Consider the following 24,312-nt stretch of genomic DNA (forward strand, 5'->3'; position numbering starts at 1 on the left):
AACCCTACTTCCCTGCCTACTCCTTATAACCTCCTTGTCAACCAAGAATCTAACTCAGTCTTAAAGATATTCAACAATGCTGTCTCCACTGCTCTTTGAAGAAGGTAACTCCACAGACCAAAACACTTTAAGAGAAATAAATTCTCCTTACTTCCCTTCTTTTTACACTATACCCCTCCTTCTAGACTCTCACATAATGGGAACAATCCTTTCAGCATCCATTACGTTAATTGCACTCAGAATTTTTGATGTTTCAAACAGATCACCTCTCATTCTTCTCAACTCCAATGAATGCAATGTCAGGAAGACACCAGCCAGTTTGCTCACAGCCAGCAATAATGACCAGGCATTGCTTACTTTTAATAAGGAGGAGCATATGCCATTTATCCCACCCTGTGTGCTACTGGTTGATTGAGAAGTGGATTCCTGAAGAAGGGCTCATGCCCGAAACGTCGATTCTCCTGCTCCTTGGATGCTGCCTGACCTGCTGCGCTTTTCCAGCAACACAATTTCAGCTCTGATCTCCAACATCTGCAGTCCTCACTTTCTCCTGAGAAGTGGAGCAGCCCTACCATCCGTGTCTGATGAACCTTGGTTGCACTCCCTCTGGGTGTCCGCCCTGTGATCAGGAAAACTACAGGTAGTAGAGCTTCGATTTAACTCAGCTCCCGAACAACTGAAGCAAGCGTTCACTGCTCCTTGTGATTGAAAAAAAGTAAAACCATTATCTCATTGCTAGTGAATGCAGACTTGTCCAAGATCTTTCGGCACTGTCATTTTCCAGTTGGATGTTGGTGTACAATGACCAAGGCACAGCAGACCTACCTTTGACCTACCTTACCTGCCTGCCTAGTCGGTAGTGTTGTTTTGTCACTTTCTTTTTAATCCCTCCCTCGTCCCTCCCCTCCCGCTCACGTGGCCACTTCCCAGTTAACGTGAAACAAAAGCCCTTTTCTCCTCCTCCTGCTCCTGCTCCTTTTCACTTGCGGGTAAGACGGCAACAGCCCCGGGACAGAGGAGCAAGGCGCAGCCAAGTGCAGGGCGCTGCGGTGACTCGCTGGGGCGCTGGGGATCGAGGTCCACACTCTCGCCCTGTGCTCCTGCAGGGATCTGCATCTCCTCCCCAGCGCTCAGGCATAGGAGGACTCTCCTGAACCAGAGAGAGAAAGAGAGAGTTTATTTGTGTTGCAAAGAAGGCCATGATCTGAGTGCATGTGCCGCCTGTTTGTCTTTGTAAAAATAATTATTCTTGTTTACCCCCGTCCCTTTTGAAAGCAGAAAATAGGACGGCAGGCACCATCTGCTTAAATGCTCAGTGAACGAGCTGCCGGCAGGCTCCCCTCTGCTCTCCCTCCCCCCAAACTCTGCTGTGGTAAATCTCCAACCCCTGCAGGAGGAATTCTGGAGGCTGGGATTTCTCCTCTGCGGAAGGCAAATTGTTAATCGGGTCAAGATTCGGCAAGGCTATTGACGTTTGCGGATCCTTATGTAATCGGAAACAATAATGCGTGAAGTGCTGAGATAGCAAATATTGATAAGGATTGGCAGGAAGACGCATCCCTGCGTGTTGACCGGCTGGACCCGACAGCAGCTTGGAGTTTGGCTTGTTGTTCCCTGGACGAGTCACCGAACTTGCCCGCATTTCAGAGCAAGTGGCCCGGCGAGCCGGGAGCCTGTTGGTGGTGAGGTCCTCTCACGTTGGTCTGGAGCAGCTCAAGCACTAACTGAAACCCAGTGCAAGGAACAAGGGAAAGGAATAAGCAGCATCTTCCAGGACCCCCCCCCCCCCCCCCCCCCACTGTCAGTGAAGCCCAAGCATGGAGGAGGACAGCGGCAACAGCCAAGGCCAGCCCGAGGAAAAGAGCAAACCTGAGAAGCAGTTCACCTTGTGGTACATGGGCTGCTCCACCTTGGACCGCAGGACCACGCTGCCCATGTTGCCCTGGCTCATGGCTGAGATCCGCAGGCGCTGTGAGAAACAGGAGCTAGGGTCATCCCTGGCTGCACGCGAGGTTCAGCTCAGCCTGGTACCACCTCTCATCAGGTGTGTGCCCAAAGCTACCAGCAGCAACCCCTCCGTCTTCATCTTTGAGCATAAGGCACAGCATGTCACTAGGTTCATCCACAACAGCCATGACCTCACCTACTTCGCCTACCTGATCAGGACCCAACCTGACAACCCAGAGTCGGAGATGGCTTGCCATGTTTTCAGAGCCACTGACCCAAACCAGGTAGGTGATTAATTTAGAGCATTTGGGCGCAATACCTAGAGTCCTGGCAGTTACCACAGAGTGTTAGACATGTGTCTAAACACATGGTGGCAGTAATCCAATCACAATAAACCTGAGTTCCTAAAATAATTTTAACCATTGCTCAAATTCAGCTACCTTGGACTGCCAGCCTGGAGTTTTTGAGTGTTGATCACAAAACTGAGTCAAGGCTTCAATGTAACTTCAATGTAACTTAAGTGAAATCAAATGTTTACTTGCTATTATCAGATAATCAAGGAGTGATGGACTGCAAGTTTCTGGCTTTGTAAAATAATAGAACAGCAACATTTCACACGATTTAGCTCACTGTAAAAGTACAGCATTTTATTTGAGATTGACTGTTGCCCGGCTGACTAACCCGTGAATACAAACAGCAGTGAAGAGTCATGTTTGTATCTTTTTTAAAGGGTCTTCCTCCTTGACTGTGAATAAGTACAACTACAGATCATGTTTGTTAGGTAACAGTGGAATTTTTGCAGTACTGTTTGGTTTGATATGAAGTGCTCTATTATTATGTTTGCTAACAAATTGATTATTTTAATAGCAATTTGTAAAGTAGTTCTGGATGAACCTGATGCCCCTGTTATATTTGAGGGCTTTATATATTTTTTAAGATAATAGGTTTTCATTATACGTCAAATAAGTAATGGGATTTAGTACATTTTAAAAAGAAAATGCAGCATTCCTGTGAATGAACTGTGGAGGAATCAAAATCAGTTTGACTTCTGCAAACAGTGGTGCAAGAGGCCAATATAGTAATTACTTTGGTCAATGATGTTAAGATTTATTGAGATTGTATCATGATAATCAGAGATTATTTCATACCAATAGCAGACAACCAGGATTATATGTTAATGGCAGTTATAAATCAGTTAAAATCTGATATTTCCTATGGAGTTTTTCATGACTTCTCTGATAATCTAAGCACAAAGACTACTTCCACTAAATAACTTGGGATAAAATGATGTTGCTGTCCAGAAATTTGGGATTTGGGCTTGCTGTTTAATATGTGCACACAGATGAACAGCTAGCTTTCAGTCTGTGTGTATATTGACTCCAGTAGCTATGTGTCCATTGCAAGTAAGCAGTGATGTGAATGGGTAAACTATAGTTGGGTATGTGTCATTCCATCGAGACAAGGTGTGCTTGGATGTATGTATACAAAGATATTTTCCTCAGGAAATTTGAGAGAGATGGTCTCTATAATTTTGTGAAGTGATAATATTTTCTGCAAAAAAACTAACTTTTCCTGACTTTAGATCTTTAACTGATGCCTCAGTTTGCATCGAGATATAGGATCCATTAGTAACAGTAATATGTCAAAATAGATATTTTCAGTCAATATTTGAAACTATCTTCCATTAGTGCAGCATGTGGAAAAATCAAAAATGCTCTCTGCACTTGTGTTCACTTAGTTTGCTTGGGTCTTTTGAAAGCTACGACACAGCTTCTCAGTTATGTGGTTATTGTTTGCAGTACTTCAGCATCTTTATCCCTTTCATGTAGAAAGATCTCACCAATATCGCAATCCTCAAGAGCCCATCTGAAAGTGTGAAGGATCTGTGGTCCTAGTGACTATGTCTGGAGTTCAGTGCGATTGAACGTTTTCAGAGGTTTAGAATTAACATAGATTTGAGACCACTAGGTGTTTCTGATCATCAGTTATTGTTGGGACTTCAATCCAATGAATCAGTGCATTCTTTACAATCAGATTATAGATAGTGTGTATTCAGTCAGCCACACAACCTTTTGTATAAAGTATCAAAAATAGGTGGGGTTGAAAGGTATTGATATGTCAGTTGGATAACCTTTCACCTGACCATCAGGTGATCTGAAAGATTAGCTATGTTCTTTCATTGTGTATGTAGCTGTATCTGTTGAGTATTTACAGCATTTTCTGTTTATATTTTAGACTGCCAGCATGAAGTGTTCTGGTTTTCAGTTAGAGTTGAAGGGTATTGTAATGACATTTTAATTAGAAAGAAATTCCTAGAAATTCATCGCTTTCCTTTATCATGGGATATATCATTGTCAAGGCCTGATGTTATCCCAGACACTATATATTTGCGATCTTGAACTTTCACTCGCTCAGAACTGTGGTGACTGTACAAAGTCTCACTGTTGAATAGCTATTTATGCCAGAATGCTATAAACCTAATATGTACATTTCAGGCTTTGCTGCAATATTTTATATAGTGAAATCAATAACAGTTCATACATTACTGAGGAGAGCACCTCCATCCAGACCCTATAGGCATTACTTATTAATTAAGCCATAATGGAATAGACAGGAGACTGTCATTTACAGTTTAATCTTGTCCCCATGGACAGAGGGTGAAATGGAGAAGCACAAGTATGAAAAGGTGGAAGGCCTATCTTTAAGCATTCTTTATGGAGCTAGAATTGTCTCAAAATAGTTTTCAGTGTCTGCACCTTTACCTTTTGTTTCTGCTTAGAAAAGAAGATGCATTTCATTATTGCATGAGCACAATCACTTGCAAAGTGTATTTTCTCTAATTCTTAGCTTGACTGAATAAACCATCATCTTAAGTTGTAACTTTGGAAAATACAGGGTAGTACACGATTGTGATGCTTTTCATAATAAAACAGTCTCTGGAATGCATTGTCCAAAAATGCAAATAATATAATGATCACCTAAGCAACATAAGAACCACTTATATCGGTATAGTGTTACTGCCAGCACATCTTGTAATTGAATTAAGTAAATAAGGAATTAAAGATTTTATTTTGGTTCTACTGTTTTTTTTCCAGTGGTCTGATACTCCTGTCCACTTATTGATTCAGCTTTCTTCATTTTTTCTGACTATGTTGTCCTTTTAATGTTTAATTTGTTTTCTGTGTTCTCTCTCGGCCTTCTCTTGCCTGTGCTAGAAAGTGTGGCTGGAGGACCAGTCTCAGGTTACCATGTGCATTGCACTTACCAAGAGGTATCTTTGAGCTGCCTGATATTGATATTCCTTCTAATGTTCCCTTTTCCCTGTGGAGAAATGCTTAGACTCCAGTCAACATCTCCTCTGAGATATGTCTTTGGTTCTCCACGTCCCTAATACCGCTTCTGTTCCCTTTCATGTGCAGTATTTTGCTTCGTGTTCTGCAGAATGATTCCAAAATTTTCCTGTATGTTTCATTTACATTATTGTTGCCATTTATATATGCTGTAAATGATTAAAACAGTTTTACATAATTATCTGTGGGTGGAGAGCAGCACAACCATATGTATTCAAGTATATTGAGGAAAGTGGGATCATCGACTCAAGAAGGTTATAAAGAAAATAAATGCTGTTCACCACTTCAGGGCAAGTAGTTGAGTCGATTCTAGTTGATAAAAAGTGAACTCGAGACTCATGTAAGAAAAAAATCTTGCGTAAATAGTCAGCAGAACTTGGAATGTTTGTCCAGGAGGTGAATATCTTACACACAACCCAGAGCCTGTTTGTTGTTGTGTCTGGGATTTTCTTTCAGATTTTCAGCAAAATTTCTTTCTCACTTGTCTGCAGTTTTATCTTAATAAATGGGGAGGTTGTCAGGCTAAGCTTGCATCTGCTGTAGTTGAGAAGCAGAAGAGATGACTTGATTGAAACATACATGATCCCAAGAGGTTTTGACAGGGTGGATGTTGGAAAGAATGTTTCCCCTTGTTGGAGAATCTAGAACAAGGGTCACTGCTGAAAATAAAAGATCACCTATTGAAGACATGGATGAGGAGAATTACTGTCGTTGGGGAGGACCGTGAGCGTTTGGAACATTTCTGCTAAAGGCATTGGAAGCAGAGTCTTTTGATTATTCTTAAGTTAGGGGCAGGTAGATAGATGATAAACTTGATAGTCTAGGTGTGTGAAAGGTCATCATGGCTAGGCAGGATTGTGGAGTAATCAGCCTGTGGTCTTATTCATTGGCGTAGCAGGCTTGAGTGGCACATGGTCTACTTTTGCTGCTAATTTTTATGTTTCTATGAGGAGCTGAGCAGGGTGACTAACATTTGTGAAATAGAATAAAGGACATTTCAACCCTAGGGGCAGGACAAGTAGGATACAAGTAACCCAATTGAATGGTTGAGGGGTGTTGCTGATGACCATAACAGCGGTGGATGGGAGGTTGCTGCTCGTGTCTCATCAGATTATCATCTTTCAGTTGGCTGACTCTGTAACTTGTAGTCCTGCTTAAATCACTCAACTGGGATGCCCAGGCTCAGTGTCCCACAGGATGGCCTAGAAATAGGGGAGAAAAGGCATCCTGGGCAAACAATCAAAATGAGGGCAATCACTTAAAATATGAGGCAGCCAGTTGCCCTGAAACTGAGTGCATTTCCTTGTTTCCTTATACATGTTTGTAATCAGTGGTTCTTGAGGTCACTTGTTGAAGGACCCCTTGTCAAATAGATTAATAATTGTGGCTGTCTTCATGCTAATATTCCTGATATGATCTTTACTACCAAACAGAAAGTACATGAGTATTGCTGAAAGAAATTACATGTAGATAGGGTGGTTAAGAAGTTGTTTAGCACGTTTGCCTTCATTGCTTAGACGATTGAGTTTAGGAATTGGATATCACATTTAGGTTGTACAGGACATTGGTGACACCTCTTTTGGAGTACTGTGTAGAGTTCTGGTTGCCCTGCTATAAGAAGGATGATATTATTAAATTGGAGAGGGTTCAAGAAAAGATTTACTAGGATATTGCCGAGGCTGGATAATATGAATTTTTTTTCCTTGGAGCGTAGGAAGTTGAGGGGTGACCTTATAGAGAGGTTTATAAAATCCTGAGGGGCATAGAGAAGGTGAACAGCAAAGGTCTTTTCCTGAGGGTGGAGCAGTTTAAAACTAGGGGGCATATTTTTGAGGTGGGGGAGAAAGATTGAAAAGGGAGCTGAGGGGCAACCTTTTCACACAGGAGGTGGGTCCTAAAAGGAATGAACTGCTCTGTTTCCATTCTGTTTGATTCTATGAATCTATAATTGTTGAAGTTTATTGTTTTGGTGCGAATTTGGATAATTCATGTGACTCTCAATGTACAAGGTAAAAAAAACATTAATACTATATAACAGGAGAGTGGTAATTGATGGGCAATAGGGCACTGGTGGAGATGTTGCCATAAGGAATTCACCAGTTAGAAATGACTGATGGTTAACTGTTAAGTTTTGTTTAAATTTATACAAGGTTGGCACTGAAACCCTTACACCATCTTACTCATTTGTGAGTTGGGCTTGCAGTGTGGCCCTTTTGTATAAAGGGGGATGTTTAGTTCTGTTGACTGCATAGCTGCTTTGTGTTACAGAGTGAAGCCAACAGCACAGACTGAATTCCTTAATCCTCGCCATAAAGGCTCTTCACTTGAGCCTCTCACCTGAGGCAAGTAGACTCACGCTTCCCTGGGACTATAGCAACTTTCACTTTTTCCTTTTCAAATGTACATTTGTATATTCTAAATGATACTGCTAAAATGAAAGTGCACCCATAACGATATCTGATAATGCTTTTAAGAAATCAACAGTTTACTTGCAGGAGTTAATGAAATGAGTGTTGACTGAATGCAGTCTGTTTACTAAAGTGCTTGCCAGTCCTAGGTGAGGCAGAATTGCATGTGGCAGTTGCACCTTTCCTACCTTTGACTCCCATTCATTTGTTTATTCCTGATCATGGGCTCCCTGAACTCCAGACACCACCCTGAGTGTTTGCCTACTTTTCAAACCCAACCCTTCTCATTAAGCACTATCATATTATTTTCTGGACATCTGGGAAAGTCTCTTAAAAACCCTAGTTTGAGAATGACTGACTATTCAATATTCATTAGGTTAAAAGAAAGAAAGCTCATAGTTGTTCTGAAATGTTTTACGTTTATCTAAAAGCAAAGTCCTTATGTGACAGCCAATATGTATACTGCTGTGCCAGTTTGCAGTGAAAGCCTAGTTTAAAATGTACTGTCATTGCTAGTTTAATTGCTTTACAGTCAAGTTTTCAGAATTTTGTTTTGGATCTCTTTAACCTTCTCTCAGAAATAAATCCATGTTACCTCCCATCGTTGGAATCAGGGAGTGTTGGAGACCAGAAAATGTAACTGATTTACACATGAAAACAGCAGTGAGGGAACTATGTTTGAACATTTTTAATGCTATCTTTAAATCCTCTTGTTATCTGAAGTACAGTAGTTAGAAAGATGAACTGCTTGAATGCACGTTTCCTATAATGATGTATTGGATGTAGATGGAATATAAACTGCAGTAATTACTCACAGTAATTGATCATGGCAAGTTGCTACTGATTCTCATGGAGATAATTTGTGTTTAATTATTGACTATGGTCAACAAAGTATATTGTCTGTGAGTTGTGTGTATTTTCTAGGTCATAAGGCTCAATTTGAGTAATTTCAAGCAGCAGGTTTTATGAAGAAGATAGTTTTGTTTATCACATACATACCCCCAGAGATGGTATCATGACATCTCACATGTGTTTTGGTACACAGAAAGGTTAGATACAGATGAAGAAAAAACAATATATTTCCATATTGTGATGACTTCCGTCTCTGCCATAGCATTTTTCATCTGAGACCACAGAAGGATTGATGGTTTAATTGGAATGTAGATTGGGAAAGTTACTGAGGATTCTCAGTAAGCTGCAAAGTTTCTTGTTGTAGAATTGGCAGGTATCAGGTGAAATTAGAAAGTTGGAACAGAATCCTTCTAACACTATCAAGGTTTTACTATGCTGCTGAGTTGACTTGAGGCTGGTTCAATAGCTCCTCAGATGCTGTTTCTGACGCTTGGTCTCATGGTGCTTTTTGGATCAGAGCAGCTTCTGTTGGAACTTTTAAAGTAAAGTCACAAACTTGGCTGTCTTTACCAGGTGAATCCAAAGGCCTTCTTCCAAAGCAGGTGGTGATTTGGACCGACGCACATCATGTGTTAGGGCCTTTCATGAATTGAGAGGTTTGAGGAATCCATGGTCACCTTCAATTAAGAGAATCATATAATTCAAATTATCCTTTGACATTTTATTTTGAATGTTTCTGCCATCCATAATGAGGCAGGGAGACAATTTGGCTGGTGTATCATTGTCCTGATTGTGTATAGTTTATCCTCATGAAAGGATTTGAGAGTTTCCCAAATAGCTGAGATTGTTCATAGTTGAACCATCTATTTGCTGAAAATTGAATCTTACCTGGAGTCAATGTTGCCAAAGTCAGATGACATATAAAAATCAGTGTGTCAGTTTGAAAAAGAAGATAGAGTTTTGTAATATGTAATATATTCATACCTATCCTGGCCATGGCATTTTTACAATACCTTCCAATGTAAGAAGAAGCAGCACTGTAACACCATGTACTGATTTACTAAACAATCCTGAGAGGGCTCACAATTGCACTAGCAACCAATTTAAGATTATCAGTTTAGCTCAGTTGTCTTGCTAGAAGTCAAACGTGTTTGTACACAGGTCCCTGTTCTTTACAAACAGAATATGTCCAGACATTTGTGCCTGCTTTTAAATTAAGCAAAAGCAGAGGGGACAATTGTTTTCCATAGTAGTGCCTTGACTGGTCAGAATCCACTTGTTAACCAAGTAGCAGCTTTTTCTCAAGCAGGCAAAATTGTTGTTCATTGTTGGAGAGGAATCAGACCAGATGTTGGTTATAGAGTCATAGAGATGTACAGCTTGGAAACAGACCCTTCGGTCCAACCTGTCCATGCCGACCAGCTATCCCAACCCAATCTAGTCCAACCTGCCAGCACCCTGCCCGTATCCCTCCAAACCCTTCCTATTCATGTATCCATCCAAATGCCTCTTAAATGTTGCAATTGTACCAGCCTCCACCACATCCTCTGGCAGCTCATTCCATATACGTACCACCCTCTGCGTGAAAAAGTTGCCCCTTAGGTCTCTTTTATATCTTTCCCCTCTCACACTAAACCTATGCCCTCTAGTTCTGGACTCCCCAACCCCAGGGAAAAGACTTTGTCTATTTATCCTATCCATGCTCCTCAACTTTGTAAACCTCTATGAGGTCACCCCTCAGCCTCCGACGCTCCGGGGAAAACAGCCCCAGCCTGTTCAGCCTCTCCCTGTAGCTCAAATCCTCCAACCCTGGCAACATCCTTGTAAATCCTTTTCTGAACCCTTTCAAGTTTCACAACATCGTTCCGATAGGAAGGAGACCAGAATTGCATGCAATATTCCAACAGTGGCCTAACCAATGTCCTGTACAGCCGCAACATGACCTCCCAACTCCTGTACTCAATACTCCGACCAATAAATGAAAGCATACCAAACGCCATCTTCACAATCCTATCTACCTGCGACTCCACTTTAAAGGAGCTATGAACCTGCACTCCAAGGTGTGTTTGTTCAGCGACACTCCCTAGGACCTTACCATTAAGTGTATAAGTCCTGCTAAGATTTGCTTTCCCAAAATGCAGCACCTCGCATTTATCTGAATTAAACTCCATCTGCCCCTTCTCAGCCCATTGGCCCATCTGGTCCAGATCCTGTTGTAATCTGAGGCAACACTCTTCGCTGTTCACTACACCTCCAATTTTGGTGTCATCTGCAAACTTACTAACTGTACCTCTTATGCTCGCATCCAAATCATTTACGTAAATGACAAAAAATAGAGGACCTAGCACGGATCCTTGTGGCAGTCCACTGGTCACAGGCCTCCAGTCTGAAAAACAACCCTCCACCATCACCCTCTGTCTTCTACCTTTGAGCCAGTTCTGTATCCAAATGGCTAGTTCTCCCTGTATTCCGTGAGATCTAACCTTGCTAATCAGTCTCCCATGTCGAACGCCTTACTGAAATCCATATAGATCACATCTACTGCTCTGCCCTCATCAATCGTCTTTGTTACTTATTAAAAAAACTCAATCAAGTTTGTGAGACATGATTTCCCACGCACAAAGCCATGTTGACTATCCCTAATCAGTCCTTTGATTAGCTCAGATGCGTGGTGCTAAGAATGCCAACATGATCAGTTCAATACTGACCATGCCTGATGGCTTCCAACTGAGAATTTAATGATGTGTATTTTAGGGTCCTGTTGTGCCATAATGGCGGTGTCCCTATCCCTGGACAGGGAGCCCTGGCTTCAAGTTCCACCTGCTTCAAGGATGTGTAATTGCATCTCCGCACATGTTGATTAGAAAAGAGCCATACCAGTCTGAGCATTAACTCTGCTTCTCTCTCCACAGACATTGCCACACCTGTGGTGTTCCTGTGTGTTTGTTTCAGCTTTCCACAATCCACAGTATTATGCATTCTATATACAGGATATTCTCCTATAACGCGCTTTTCATTAATGCAAATTCGCTATAACATGATTGGTGAATTGGGGACACTGTTTCTAAAGTGCAAACTTTTAAAGCGTGTATTGGTTAGTTATAAAGCGGTTCTGGCATCATTAGTTTAAACGGCACTGGTATTACGCGATTTTCTTATAACACAGGGTTGCATGATAATAGAACTACCGCATTATAGCAGAACTGAGTGTATAATATATGTTAAATCTTTATTTAAATTACCGTGAACTAAATTAAAATCATTGCATGTGGAGTTAAACAAGCCAAATTTATTTGTTGTATACTGTGCTAATATCAAATGAGAGAGAGAGGGGGGTGCAGCCAAAATGATAAATATGACGCAACAACTTAAGTGCCAGTTAGTTGAATATTGCCAAATACAATAATTGCAATGTAAAGCTGTATATTTCCATGTGAAGCTGCATAATATCCAAACCATATTTGGAGGATTCACATCACAGTCAATATTTCCTTCACAATTCACGGAACAACTTTGATGGTGAATGGGCTACAGGTGAGGATCGCAACAATATGTATTTCCATGCTGCCTTTATCATGCCAAAGTATCCCATGTAACTCAAACACGCAAATGCATTGAGATCAAAGTACTTCTTTAATTTCAGTGCAAAGACTGGCACAAAATAGGAGTACCATGTGGGATTTTGAACGTCTGATGGTATTTTCCGATCTAACTTTTATAATTCCAGTCCCATAGGAATTCAGCTAAATTAGGCTCAGAAGTGCAATGACTTCATCCATGTCAGACTTTTTATAGACATTAAGAATTGAAGCCAGAAGTTTAAAACGAAACTGTTTTGATTTAGTTGGTGCTTTGAAGTGCTACCTTTTTTTTAATCTGTGAGAGTTTGAAGAATTTTAATTGAATATTTTGCTCATAATTTGTAAATTTTGGAGGTGGGTGTGGGACCAAATTGACAGTAATAAAAGGATTAATTGTGACTCTGCTTAGAAAGTAATACTGCTTAATCCTTTACTTCCTAGGGCTTTTGAGGCCAACTTCATCTTAATTTACCACGTGTTGTCGTTCTCATCCCACCCTACTGCCTTAAAGTCTCGTCACTCAGTCTCAAATCTCAACTTTGCAGACAAACACTACTGCAGAGTTCAGCACCTGAAGAAATGCTTGCTAACTCTTATTTCATCTCAGCACAATACAAAGGTCTAGAACTTCATTGGCATTGCATTTCAATTCACAGGCATAAAACTGGTGCCTAAATCTGTCAGGTGGTTTGCATGTACACATTACGCTATCTTGTGAAGAGTTCAGTCTAGCAGTCCAAGGTCTTCACCTAAAACAGAAGTTAGCCCTTACAAGTCTGTCTGTCACAGGTTATGTTCACCTTACCAAGAGTTGGTGTGGTCTTATATGTATCCCTGTAACAGCTTCGTGGAGGTGACTCCTAAAAAGTTATGTTTTTGCAAAACAATTTTTAACAAAAATGCCCCTCCAAGCGCTGCAGACTATCATCAGTCCTTGCTTGACCCACTTCTGATTGAGTGCCTTTGTTCCCCATCTTCCTCCTATCTCCCATGACCTACTCACTGCTGCTGCCACCATGATGCCTTGTCTGTCTAATTTTTAATCGAACTTGAGATCTGAATTTGGATTGAGCTTCCAGCTGACCAGCACTTGATTTCTCTCCAGAAAGAGATTACTAGCAGCTACCTAATCTTGCTCTTTGTACGTGATCAAAGTTAAAATGAATATCAACATAATTGGAATGAGGACGACAATTTCCGACTTCTAAATCACAAAAGCAAAATGTGTCATGTTTACTTTTTAACCAATCAAATTCACTTTTCAGATTTGTAGTAGCTCTGCTACACTTCTGATACAACATATCAGTTTTGAGTACTACAACATACGCTTGTTGAAACTGGGCTTTTCAAGTCTGAATTGTAAACATCTTTCTTCCTCTGTTTCCAGCTCCTGTTTATTGAGTGACATGTTTTGCCAGCAAGTAGGTGATAGAAAGTTTGCTGTTACATTTACATTCCATTTAACATTCAACACACTTAAAATATTCCAAAAATAATCCAATTTTCCCTTTCTGCCCTTGATGCCTCTGACTTTGCTCTCCTGTGTGACTTTGTTTCTTGAAGAGAAAAGATTCCACTCTCTTCTGATCTAAAAGGTGACCAGAGAAAGTTCTTAGTGTTGCTCCTGTGTGTGGAAGGGACAGAATGATGATGAGCTTTTTTTTTCAATCTTTGGCTGTTTCTCCCTTGTGCTTACTACTGAGAGACTTGCTAGTGGGACAGAGTGGAGGAGGAGGTTACCAGAGGGCTTTTGGAATAGAAGAGGCTGTGAGAGGTGTGGAGTGGATGAAAGACTGAGAAGTAGTCTGTAAGAAGTGTGGATTGTGGGAGAAGGGCTGGAGGAAGAAGGAGACTGCAAGGGGAATGGGTAGAAGGCAAATGTGTGGGAGATTATGAGGTAGGTGACCGAAGCTGCAAGAGTGGGAAGGGAAGACTGCATAGGAGAGGGAACAGTTTTAAATATGTGCTCAATCTGTTAGCCAGGATAACTCAGACTCAGCATGGGTAGAGATATCCTTGTAAATAAATATGGAATCCTTAACTCAAGGTGGCATATGTTAGGAATTACAGTATGAGGAGTAATATAATTGCTATTGTAATGAACACTGACCCTATTGCTATTTGAGATTGAGATCTCAGATTTAGTAAAATGGGTAGTAAAATCTTCCAGCTTTTTGTATTTAAGATGGAATGACATTAGCTGTGACCTCACCAATCTATGGAATGATGATGTTTAGGATGATGTCCTTTCTGCACAGACGTGTTTTGGGGAAACAAACCCTGTTAATTTATGTCCTGTGGTGTATTCCTTGTGTGTTGGGTCTTTAAGTTGGATGGAAGATTGATAATTGTGAAAGATGTTGAAGATTTGTTTTCATTCTTCTTCTGTAAGAATCCAAATACCTCCTATCAACACAGATACAGATGATATTGCCACTATGTGATGGTTGCACCTAATAAGTGAGTTAGTAGAATTGAAAAAGAAACTTTGAAAACCAAATAGGCAGCCCCCGCAAAAAAAGATAATTGCCCTCGGGGAGGGATTTCCATTGACTCTCTAGTGGGCTGGCTGAAAAGTAAGAAATCCAGGATCAGCAGTTGGAATTCATGCCAGACAACAGAGTGAGGACTTGTGAAAGGACATAAGGTGGGGAACACATTTGTCTTCCTGTACAGTCTCCATGTTGCAATAAGACTTCCCACTCTAGGTTTGTAATGTGGAGTACTGTCTTCTGAAAGGGATGCAGATGTGCCTGTTTCCCTCTGATTCTGCTCTGCCACCTCTTACTCTTTGTTGCATCCTGACATTCACATCTGGCTTGGTATTGTAAAGGTGTGCAGCCCAGTGACGAGGATTCTATTTGTTCTGCTGCATTGCACCAGTGAGCTAAGGAGCAGAAACTGGATTCTGTTGGCATCTCCCCTTTTACCTCTGCATGAATCTTACCTTAGCAGGTCTGTTGCTAGATTTTAATGTCTGGACCTTTTCAGTTGCATCCCCACTGATGATTAATATCATCACTGAGGCAAACTTCTATTTTTTTTTATCCCCAATTGGTTTTATAGCGGAAAAGAAGTTGATCTTCTCTGTGGAAGCAATAAATTTATTTTTGATCTGATCCTGCAATGTGTTGAAACCAGGCAAGGAGCCCGATTGAAAAATCGAACATGCAGCCATTAGGGAAGCCATTCAGTCAATCTGAATTTACCTGACACTGGGCGCTCTGCTACAGAAGTCTCCTTGAGTTACCATGTGTTTAGTCAGTTCTGCTGCTGTACTGTTTGATGATCAGTAACACTGCATAGATCAGGCTAATCAAATGGAATGTTAATGTTCATATATGGCTTTCCACTGAAAATTTTTGGGGTCCTGAACCACTGGAAAGTTTTGAGTTTGTCTTCAATCTGACAAGATCCATTGCCACTTTCTCCCTCTTCTGCCCTCTGATTCTCTCTCTGCACAGCCCTCGAACTATGTACCTCATTCCCCTGATAAGAATAGAAAATGTTGGGAACCTTCAGCAAGCCAGGCACCATCTGTGGATAAAGAAACGATAAATGATTCAGGTCAATGACTTGTCATCAGATAAAGTCTGAACTGCTGAATCTTGTTCGCATTTTCTGTTTTTATTTCAGATTTTCAGTGTCAGCAGTATGTTGCTTTGAGACCTAGAGCTCTGCCAGGAGAAAAGGTTGCCAATTGCTCGACAAATTGACTTGGATTGACTCTCAACATTGTCGTGGAAAAATAAATGGGGAACCATAGTATGAGTATTACCATGAGTAATTCAGAAAAAATGCAAGGCTTGTGCATATTCTTTTTGTTTGCAGAGAATGAACATTTTACCTTTTCTATTAAATGTCAATGAGCTATGGTGTGAGCTCAACTGATCACCTTAAATTGGTTGTTACTGTGGCTATTAGAACAGTCAGGAAGGGTTAGCAAGTGCTGTCCAATTGCCTAATCACATCTAATGACCGTAATCTTTTGTGTTTTGTAAATGTATGCTGGTTGGATGTGGTCTATACTCTGCTTGCTTTGCACAGCTCTTGCCTTTATTTGTCAGTCTTTCTCTGAAGACAATGTTTTCAGACTGGATTTTATCTGAGTCTGCTGCGAATTCTGGATGCCTTACTGGTTCTGCACTCAGAGGCTGCACCCAGAATACTGTGTGCAGTTTTGATCCCCATATCTAAGAAAAGATCACATGGTATTGGAGGGAGTCCGTAAGTGATGCACTAGACCTGGGATGAAGGGATCGACTTATCGAGAATAACTAAATAGTACAGGCTTTAGAAGAATGAGGGGTGAACTTACTCAAATAAAGAAGGTTCTGAGCGCTTTGACAGCAGTTGTGAAGATGTTTTCAGTGGTAAGGAAATCTTGAACAAGGAGGCATGGTTGCAGGGTAGAGGGACACGCTTTTAAGACTCCGATGCAATGGAATTTCTTCCCAGAGGTTAGTGAATGTCTGGAATCCTTTACCTCAAGGAGATGTCGATGTTAAGTTACTGAAAACAGGAGGCTGGTAGAATTGTGCAAATATAAGGGAATTTATGACTGAGGATTTGAGGCCTAGGGTGGATCATAGTGAACACTAGGGCATACCTGAGGGGCCATATGCTGTACTCCTGCTCCTATTTCTTATGTTCTTATGAACTTGAGTGCATCACCAAAGAAATAATTTAGTTAGAATGAACTCCGAGCCCCTGAAAAGCTACTCCCTCCCCAATATCACAGGAAGAACGCTCAGACAAAAAGAATTTGACCCTTTGCTCAGGATCCAATACAACGCTGAGGTGTGAAGTGTGGTTCAGTTTACAAATTATATTCATTTGACCCTGAAGCAATTTGATCATTCTTCTTTTTGGGTAGTTGTTTTACAGCAGCACACGTGCAGTTTACCGCTCATCGAGTTTAATTAGTAGTCATGAGAGGTGGTAAACGCTTAAGAGCAATAAACTAGAATTTGATCACCAAAAACCTGTTCAATATTTTGGTTCTTGTTTCATGCAGTAGACTTACTCAGACAGTTGTTTGTGCGTACCTAACTGTTAAACACTCGGGGAACTCGAAATAAATTTTAAAAATAAAAAGTCTTATGTAATTAAGTGTTTGACAGATTTGAGTTCTTGTATGCGAATGAAGCATTAATTCAAATTGCCAGACAGTTTGATGACTTTGGCTGTCATGTTCCATGACAGAATTATAGCTGTAGAGGTCAGTCTCGATCAGAATGTATCTGTTTCCTCTTTGCTACCTCAGGAAAGTAATGTTTTTGAAACCCACAGCTAGCGGATGGCATTTGGACTGGGCAACCAACTGTGAATCCAAGCTGCAGTAAGGGCTTCCCTTCAAGATGTTGCCAACAGGCAGCTGGTATTTCTCAATTGTGACATTAGTACCTCTTGGGATTAAAGCTTTATATAGAGGAGACACTGAGGTTCTGCGAATTCCTTTTATGTTTACTTAAATGTTGAAGGAATAGTATTTGTTGTCCACTTCTATTCCTAATTGTGCAACTTTATTTGGAAAGTGGCTCACTGCCTTTTGCGAGTTTTGTGCAAGTGTGTATCCTGCCCTTAGTTCAGAAGTGGGTAGATGGCACACCCACGTTCACTTGGACATACACAGCAACATCCTGATTCAAGAGTCACCTTTGACTGTTATGTTTGTATTTTTCACCACCACCCGCACACTCCAGTTTACTTATTCAGCATGTTTTGATGTGCCTGTGATTGACACAATAAATGTACCATTTTGCTTATTACTGATATGATGTGACAAATTTGACATTGCTTTCATCTCTCTATCCCCTTGCTGCTGTAAGCTTAGTGGGTTCAGTGAGATTTATTTTTATGTTTCTCTTTTTGGAAATCCAAATAAGGAGCTAAAGTGCGAAGCAATGTTTTAAAAAGATTTATGAGCTGCAAGTTAAAAAGCCTGACAGAGATAATCTGCTGTAAAACTGTAACCAGTATTGAAGTGGTGATGAGATGGCTACCATTTAGAGCTTTTCATTTCACTCACTGAACTGCTTTTCGTTAGAGTTATACGAAACGAGGAATTAAGAGGTCTAAAAGAGGTCATGAAATATCTTTTGCAAACAGGGTAAAGGAAAACCCAAAGCCTTTTATTCATATATAAGGAGCTAGAGGGTAACTAGGGAAAGGGTTGGCCCTCTCAAGGACAAAGGAGGAAAATTATGCATGGGGTCAGAGAAAATGGGTGATATTCTGAATGAGTACTTTGCATCGTTATTCACTGAGGAGAGGGACATGATGGATGTTGAAGTTAGGGATAGATGTTTAATTACTCTAGGGCAAGTCATCATAAGGAAGGAGGAGGTGTTAGGTATTCTAAAAGGCATTAAGGAGGACAAGTCCCCAGGTCTGAATGGGATCTTTCCCAGGTTACTGTGGGAAGCGAGGGAGGAAATAGCTGGGGCCTTATATCTTTGCAGCATATTTGAAAATGGGTGAGGTTCCGGAGGACTGGAAAATGGCTATTGTTGTTGCCGTTGTTTAAGAAGGGTAGCAGGGCTAATCCAGGTAATTATAGACCAGTGAGCATGACATCAGTGGTACTGAAGTTGCTGGAGAAGATACTGAGGGATAGAATTTATTCCCATTTGGAAGAAAATGGGTTTATCAGTGACAGGCTACATGCTTTTTTACAGGGCAGGTCATGTCTTACCAACTTAATAGAATTCTTTTGAGGAAGTGACAAAGTTGATTGATGAGGAAAGGGCTGTGGCTGTCATATGCATGGTTTTCAGTAAGGCGTTTGATAAGATTCCCCATGGTAGGCTGATTGAGAAGGTGAAGTTGCATGGGCTCTGAGGTGTATGAGTTAGATGGATAAAGAACTGGTTGGGCAACAAGAGACAGAAGTATTGAAAGGGAGTCTCTCAAAATGGAGAACTATGACCAGTGATGTTCCGCTGGGATCCGTGCTGGGACCACTGTTGTTTGTGATAAACATAAATGATCTGGAGGTAGGTATATATGGTCTAATCAGCAAGTTTGCAGATTGGACTTAGATTGGTGGAGTAGCAGATAGTGGAGGGCAATGTCAGAGAACGCAGCAGAATATAGATAAATTGGAGAGTTGGGCAGAGAAATGGCAGATGGAGTTCAATCTGGGCAAATACGAGGTTATGCATTTTGGAAGATCCAATTCAAAAGCGAACTATACAGTAAATGGAAAAGCCTTGGGGAAAGTTGATGCACAGAGAGATCTGGGTCCGTCGTACCCTGAAGGTGGCAACGCAGGTCGATAGTGATCAAGAAGGCAAATGACATGCTTTCCTTCATCAGACAGGGTATTGAGTACAAGAGTTGGCAGGTTACAGTTGTATAAGACTTTGGTTTGGCCAATTTAGAATACTGCATACAGTTCTGGTTCCTACATTACCAAAAGGATATGGGTGCTTTGAAGAAGGTGCATAAGAGGTTCACCAGGATGTTGCCTGGTATGGAGGGTGTTAGCTATGAAAAGAGGTTGAGTAGATTAGGATTATTTTTATTAGAAAGACGGAGGTTAATGGGGGACTTGATTGAGGTCTACAAAATCATGAGAGGTAGAGACAGGGTGGATCGCAAGAAGCTTTTTCCCCAGAGTAAGGGACTCAATTTCAAGGTGAGAGGGGAAAGGTTTAAGGGAGATATGTGTGGAAAGTTCATTATGCAGAGGGTGCTGGGTGCCTGGAATGCGTTGCCAGCGAGGTGGTAGAGACTGGTACGGTAGCATCATTTTAAGATGTATCTAGACAGATACATGAATGGGCAGGGAGTAGAGGGATGCAGATCCTTAGAAAACAGGCGACAGATTTAGCTGGAGGATTTGGATCAGCGCAGGTTTGGAGGGCCGAAGGGTTATTCCTGTGCTGTAATTTTGTTCTTTATTCTATATGATTTTGGAAAATATATTTTAAAGGTAATAGAGCCCAAGGTTGGCATGGGGCTCCAATGAAGTAAAGGCCCTCAGTGCCCAGTTTGTTAAGAATTGTTTTTGATTTAATACGTCAAGACAATGATAATCTTTTCTCAAATTGCGGGCAGCCAGATGACAAATATTTTAAAATAATTGTCAAAGAAACCAGAAGCACATGAGATTTTGTTTTTGTCCAGTGAGTTTTTATGATCTGAGTGGTTAGTAAAAAAAGATTCAATAGTAACATTTCAAGATGAATTTGGATAACTGCTTTGAAGAATTTTCCGACCAACACCATGTTTTTGTAGCTGGGGTCGCCTATTAGGATTAACATGGTGACTTCTCCAAAAGGACTCACTGTGGATTCCAATGCCATTGTCTCAGCATAAGTGAGATGTGAGTCCCGAACCTATTGAGTCCTTGCATGCTCACTGGTTCTGTAAGAGATGCTTTGACCACTTGCACCAGAAATGAGAGCACCTCTCAACCAGACATCGCTTGGCTGGTGCTGAGAAGGACAGTACCTGTGAGATCCATCATGTACGCCCAGTCAATCTGCGTCACCACACACCATCCTCAAAGCAGCTGCTGGGGAGAGGCTGGCGGGGGCAGGACTCTGTGCTCTGCTGGCTGTTCCCTGGACTGGCTGTGCACTGAGACAAGCATTGACTGTACCTGGAGAACTATCAACTCAGTGAAACATGTGCTTTGGTCTGCCCAAAACTTGTTGGTCTTCCAAAACAAGGAATTGACCTGAGTGTTGCAGACTGGCATATTCCAAGGTCTCAGACCATGTGCTGAGGGATGCAGTAGAGCTTGGGGCAGCTGCCTCTAAGGCCAACTGGGGAAAGACCATTGTCTGAGGTCTTCCTGCTGAAGGTAAATGGGAGTCTGTTCAGTTATTGCCGCCCCCCACCCTCCCCATACCTGAAATGCATGTAAATAAAGAATATGTAAGAGAGATTTGTAATTTATTTGGATAGAGTCGAACTCCAATGTTTCTTTGTTTCCTTGATATGTTTCTGCACAGAACCAGACTGTGTTTGTGACTGTATATATATAAAGATATTTTTATGAATAAAACATATTTTTGAAATTCAAAAAACAAGCCTCTCACCAAGCCACTGCTGACGTCTGAGTCAGATGGCTGTGAGCTCAAGATCTATTCCCGGCTTTTGAGTGCATAATCTTCGATTGACGTTCTGAATCTAATGGTTGCTGCATTATTCAGATGTACATTATTTTGGCTGAGACTTTAAACTAAGGCACCATTTGTCCTGTACAGCGGATGCAAAAGATCCCAAGAATTATGTTGACCCTACTGTGAATCTTCTTGCAAGGATGCCTGCCTTGAAGAGGTTTTCCTCCTCTCTCTACAAGAATCTCAGGAGTCCCTCTCCCACTGCACCTCCCAGGTCATTTCCTCCTACCTGCCTATCTCCTTTTCCACCTATCCACTCCACCCTCTCCTCCCTGACCTATCACCTTCATCCCCTCCCCCACTCACTCATTGTACTCAATGCTACTTTCTCCCCACCCCCACTCTCCTCTAACTTATCTCTCCATGCTTCAGGCTCACTGCCTTTATTCCTGATGAAGGGCTTTTGCCTGAAACGTCGATTTCGAAGCTCCTTGGATGCTGCCTGAACTGCTGTGCTCTTCCAGCACCACTAATCCAGAATTATGTTGATGAGGAGCAATCAAGTTTTCCTTCGTGCCTTGGCCAATGTTTAAGGAATCCCAACAGTGTGGAAAGAGGCCATTCGGCCCATCAAGTTTGCATCCACACTCCAAAGAGCATCCCACCCTGATCCACGTCCCTCACTCTGGCCTCATAATTACCATGACTAACCCACCTAACCTCCAGATCTCTGGACACTATGGGGCAAATTAGCATGGCCAATCCACCTGCGCATTTTTGAACAGTGGGAGGAAACCAGACCACCTGACAGAAACCCATGCAGACATGGAGAACATGAAAACTCCACACAGTCACCCAAGGTTGGACTTGAACCCAGGTCTCTGGCACTGTGAGGCAACAGTGTTAATCACTGTGCCACTGTACTGCCCTAACCTGTAACCTATAGGTTATTTCTGTAACCACTATCACTAAAGACAGATTGATTGGTCACTATCTCAGAGATTGAGGGGACTTGCTTTGAATGAATTGTCTGCCATATTTCCTACATTACAACAATCCATACCCTTTAAAATGTTGTCTTGGTTGGATGTTGAACACTCTGAGATATTCTGAAATCACGGATATTCTCTTTAGATTAATGCTTTTATGGTGGTTACAGAGTGCACAAGGAAAACATAGTGAACTTTGCAGAGACTCTTGATATGCGGAATTTCAAATGATATATAGCCTAGCTTCAGTTTTGATGTAAATTTTGATTTGTTCATGCTTTGTGTGATTGAATCTGTCCTGGGAAAATGGAATATGTCATAGTGAAACGTATAATGGGATATTTACTAGATGAGTATTCCATCTGTTGGATATTTATAATTGCCATAGAATGATTCCATATTGATTTTGGAACAACCTAACAATAAGAGCCAGGAACTTAACAGCTTCAGCACAGCAGGAATCAATCAGATTGATCAACTCTAGAACTGGTGGTTGGCAGAAAATTCAAACTAGCTATGAAACTTTACAGCAAGTTACTGATAGTGACTTGTCGATATTGAGGGTATGACCTTATCCAGTGTTGGCACTGTAATCAAGAAAGTGCCCACTCTCTCGTTCTGCAGCTTTGTTAGAGACGGTCTGTCTCTGACTGTCTTCAGAATGCAACAGAATGATTTGGCAGTTGTGGACCATATGATTTAATGGCTATGCAGCCTTGATTTGTGGCCAGTATTGCGTGCTGGAATTGCTTGATGTCAGAGCCATCTCCCAGCTGTGTAAATTTGTTCTGTGTCACAGTATTTACTGTGATTGATCAGTTATTTTACTTCTTGAATAAGATTGTAAAAATAGGAGTTGGATTAAACTTTTCGGTTCCTTGAGACTGCTCTGCCATTCTGTAAAACTATAGCTGATCTGTTAATGATGTTATGGAAGAACAGTAACAACTTAAACAAGGCTGGAATCACATTGGATTGCTTCACATATTTTGCTTGATCTTTAGAGAGAGCTGCTTATTTTTTGTTGATTTTCTTTCCTCCTCTCTTTTAAATGCTAACTTGGGTTGCTCATACAACATGGCAGCCCTTGTGTAATGTTCCCAAATAGCCTTCCATCAGTTTAGAGCATATATGGTGGGTGCAACCCTGATATGAGAACATTAGGAAGTTAATATGGTAACAACAAGATAGCTTCTTTAACTGAGGGAAGTTGTATCCAGGGACTTCCCAGAGACCTCATTGAACAAAAACATTGACAACAAACCAAATAAGGAGTAACTAGAAGAGATGACTAATAGCTTTGTTGGTTACTCTAAGTAATGTCTTCAAGAAGGAAAGCAAGGCAGAAAAGAATTTCATCGCTTGACCAGAAACAACTTTTAAAAAATATTCATTCACAGGATGTGGGTGTCGTTGGCTAGGCTAGCATTTATTTCCTATCCCTAATTGTCCAGAGGGCAGTTAAGCATGGTTCTGGGGCCACATGTAGGCCAGACCTCTGTAAGGTAGGCAGTTATGTTCCCTAAAGGATATTGGGTTTTTCCAACAATCACTAACAGTTTCATGGTCATCATTAGACTGTTAATTCTCTATATATTGAATTCAGACTCCACCATCTGTCATGGCAGGATTTGAATCTAGGACCCCAGAACATTAGCTGGGTTTGTGCATTAGCAACACCATCACGTTCTCCATGGTTCTGGGATCACACTCTCGAAAGGATGTGAATCTATTGGAGACTGCGGAAGAGATTGATAAAAATGGTTCCATGAATGGGAAATTTCAGTTCTGAGGATAAATCGAATAGATTGGAATTATTCTCCTTGGATAGAAAAAGGCTAAGAGGAGATCTGATTGTAATTTGCAAAATCATAAGAGATCTGATTAGAGTAGGTGGGGAGAACATTATTCCTCTTGTAAGAGGATTGATAAATGAGAGCACACAGTTTGAAACTGGTTTGTACGGTGACTCAGTGGTTAGCATTGCTGCCTTACAGCACCAGGAACCCGGGTTTGATTCTAGCCTTGGGCGACTGTCTGTGTGGAGTTTGCACATTTTCCACGTGTCTGCGTGGGTTTCCTCCGGGTGCTCCGGTTTCCTCCCATAG

At 41.3% G+C, this 24,312-nt stretch overlaps 1 protein-coding gene across 2 annotated transcripts in view; it reads left to right on the forward strand.

Moving 5' to 3' along the window:
* The first annotated feature begins 926 nt into the window (after positions 1 to 926).
* tbc1d4 (TBC1 domain family, member 4) overlaps positions 927 to 24,312 on the forward strand; it is a 283,205-nt gene continuing 259,819 nt past the window's right edge. The window contains exon 1 of one of the 2 annotated variants that reach the window (XM_072577967.1): positions 927 to 2,231. In XM_072577967.1, coding sequence (XP_072434068.1) covers positions 1,818 to 2,231 — 414 coding nt within the window. In that variant the 5' untranslated portion in view covers positions 927 to 1,817. The remainder of the gene's footprint in view (positions 2,232 to 24,312) is intronic. The other variant, XM_072577968.1, reaches the window with a different exon arrangement.

The sequence above is a fragment of the Chiloscyllium punctatum genome, chromosome 9 (genome assembly GCF_047496795.1).
Source record: "Chiloscyllium punctatum isolate Juve2018m chromosome 9, sChiPun1.3, whole genome shotgun sequence".
Classification (NCBI taxonomy): domain Eukaryota; kingdom Metazoa; phylum Chordata; class Chondrichthyes; order Orectolobiformes; family Hemiscylliidae; genus Chiloscyllium; species Chiloscyllium punctatum.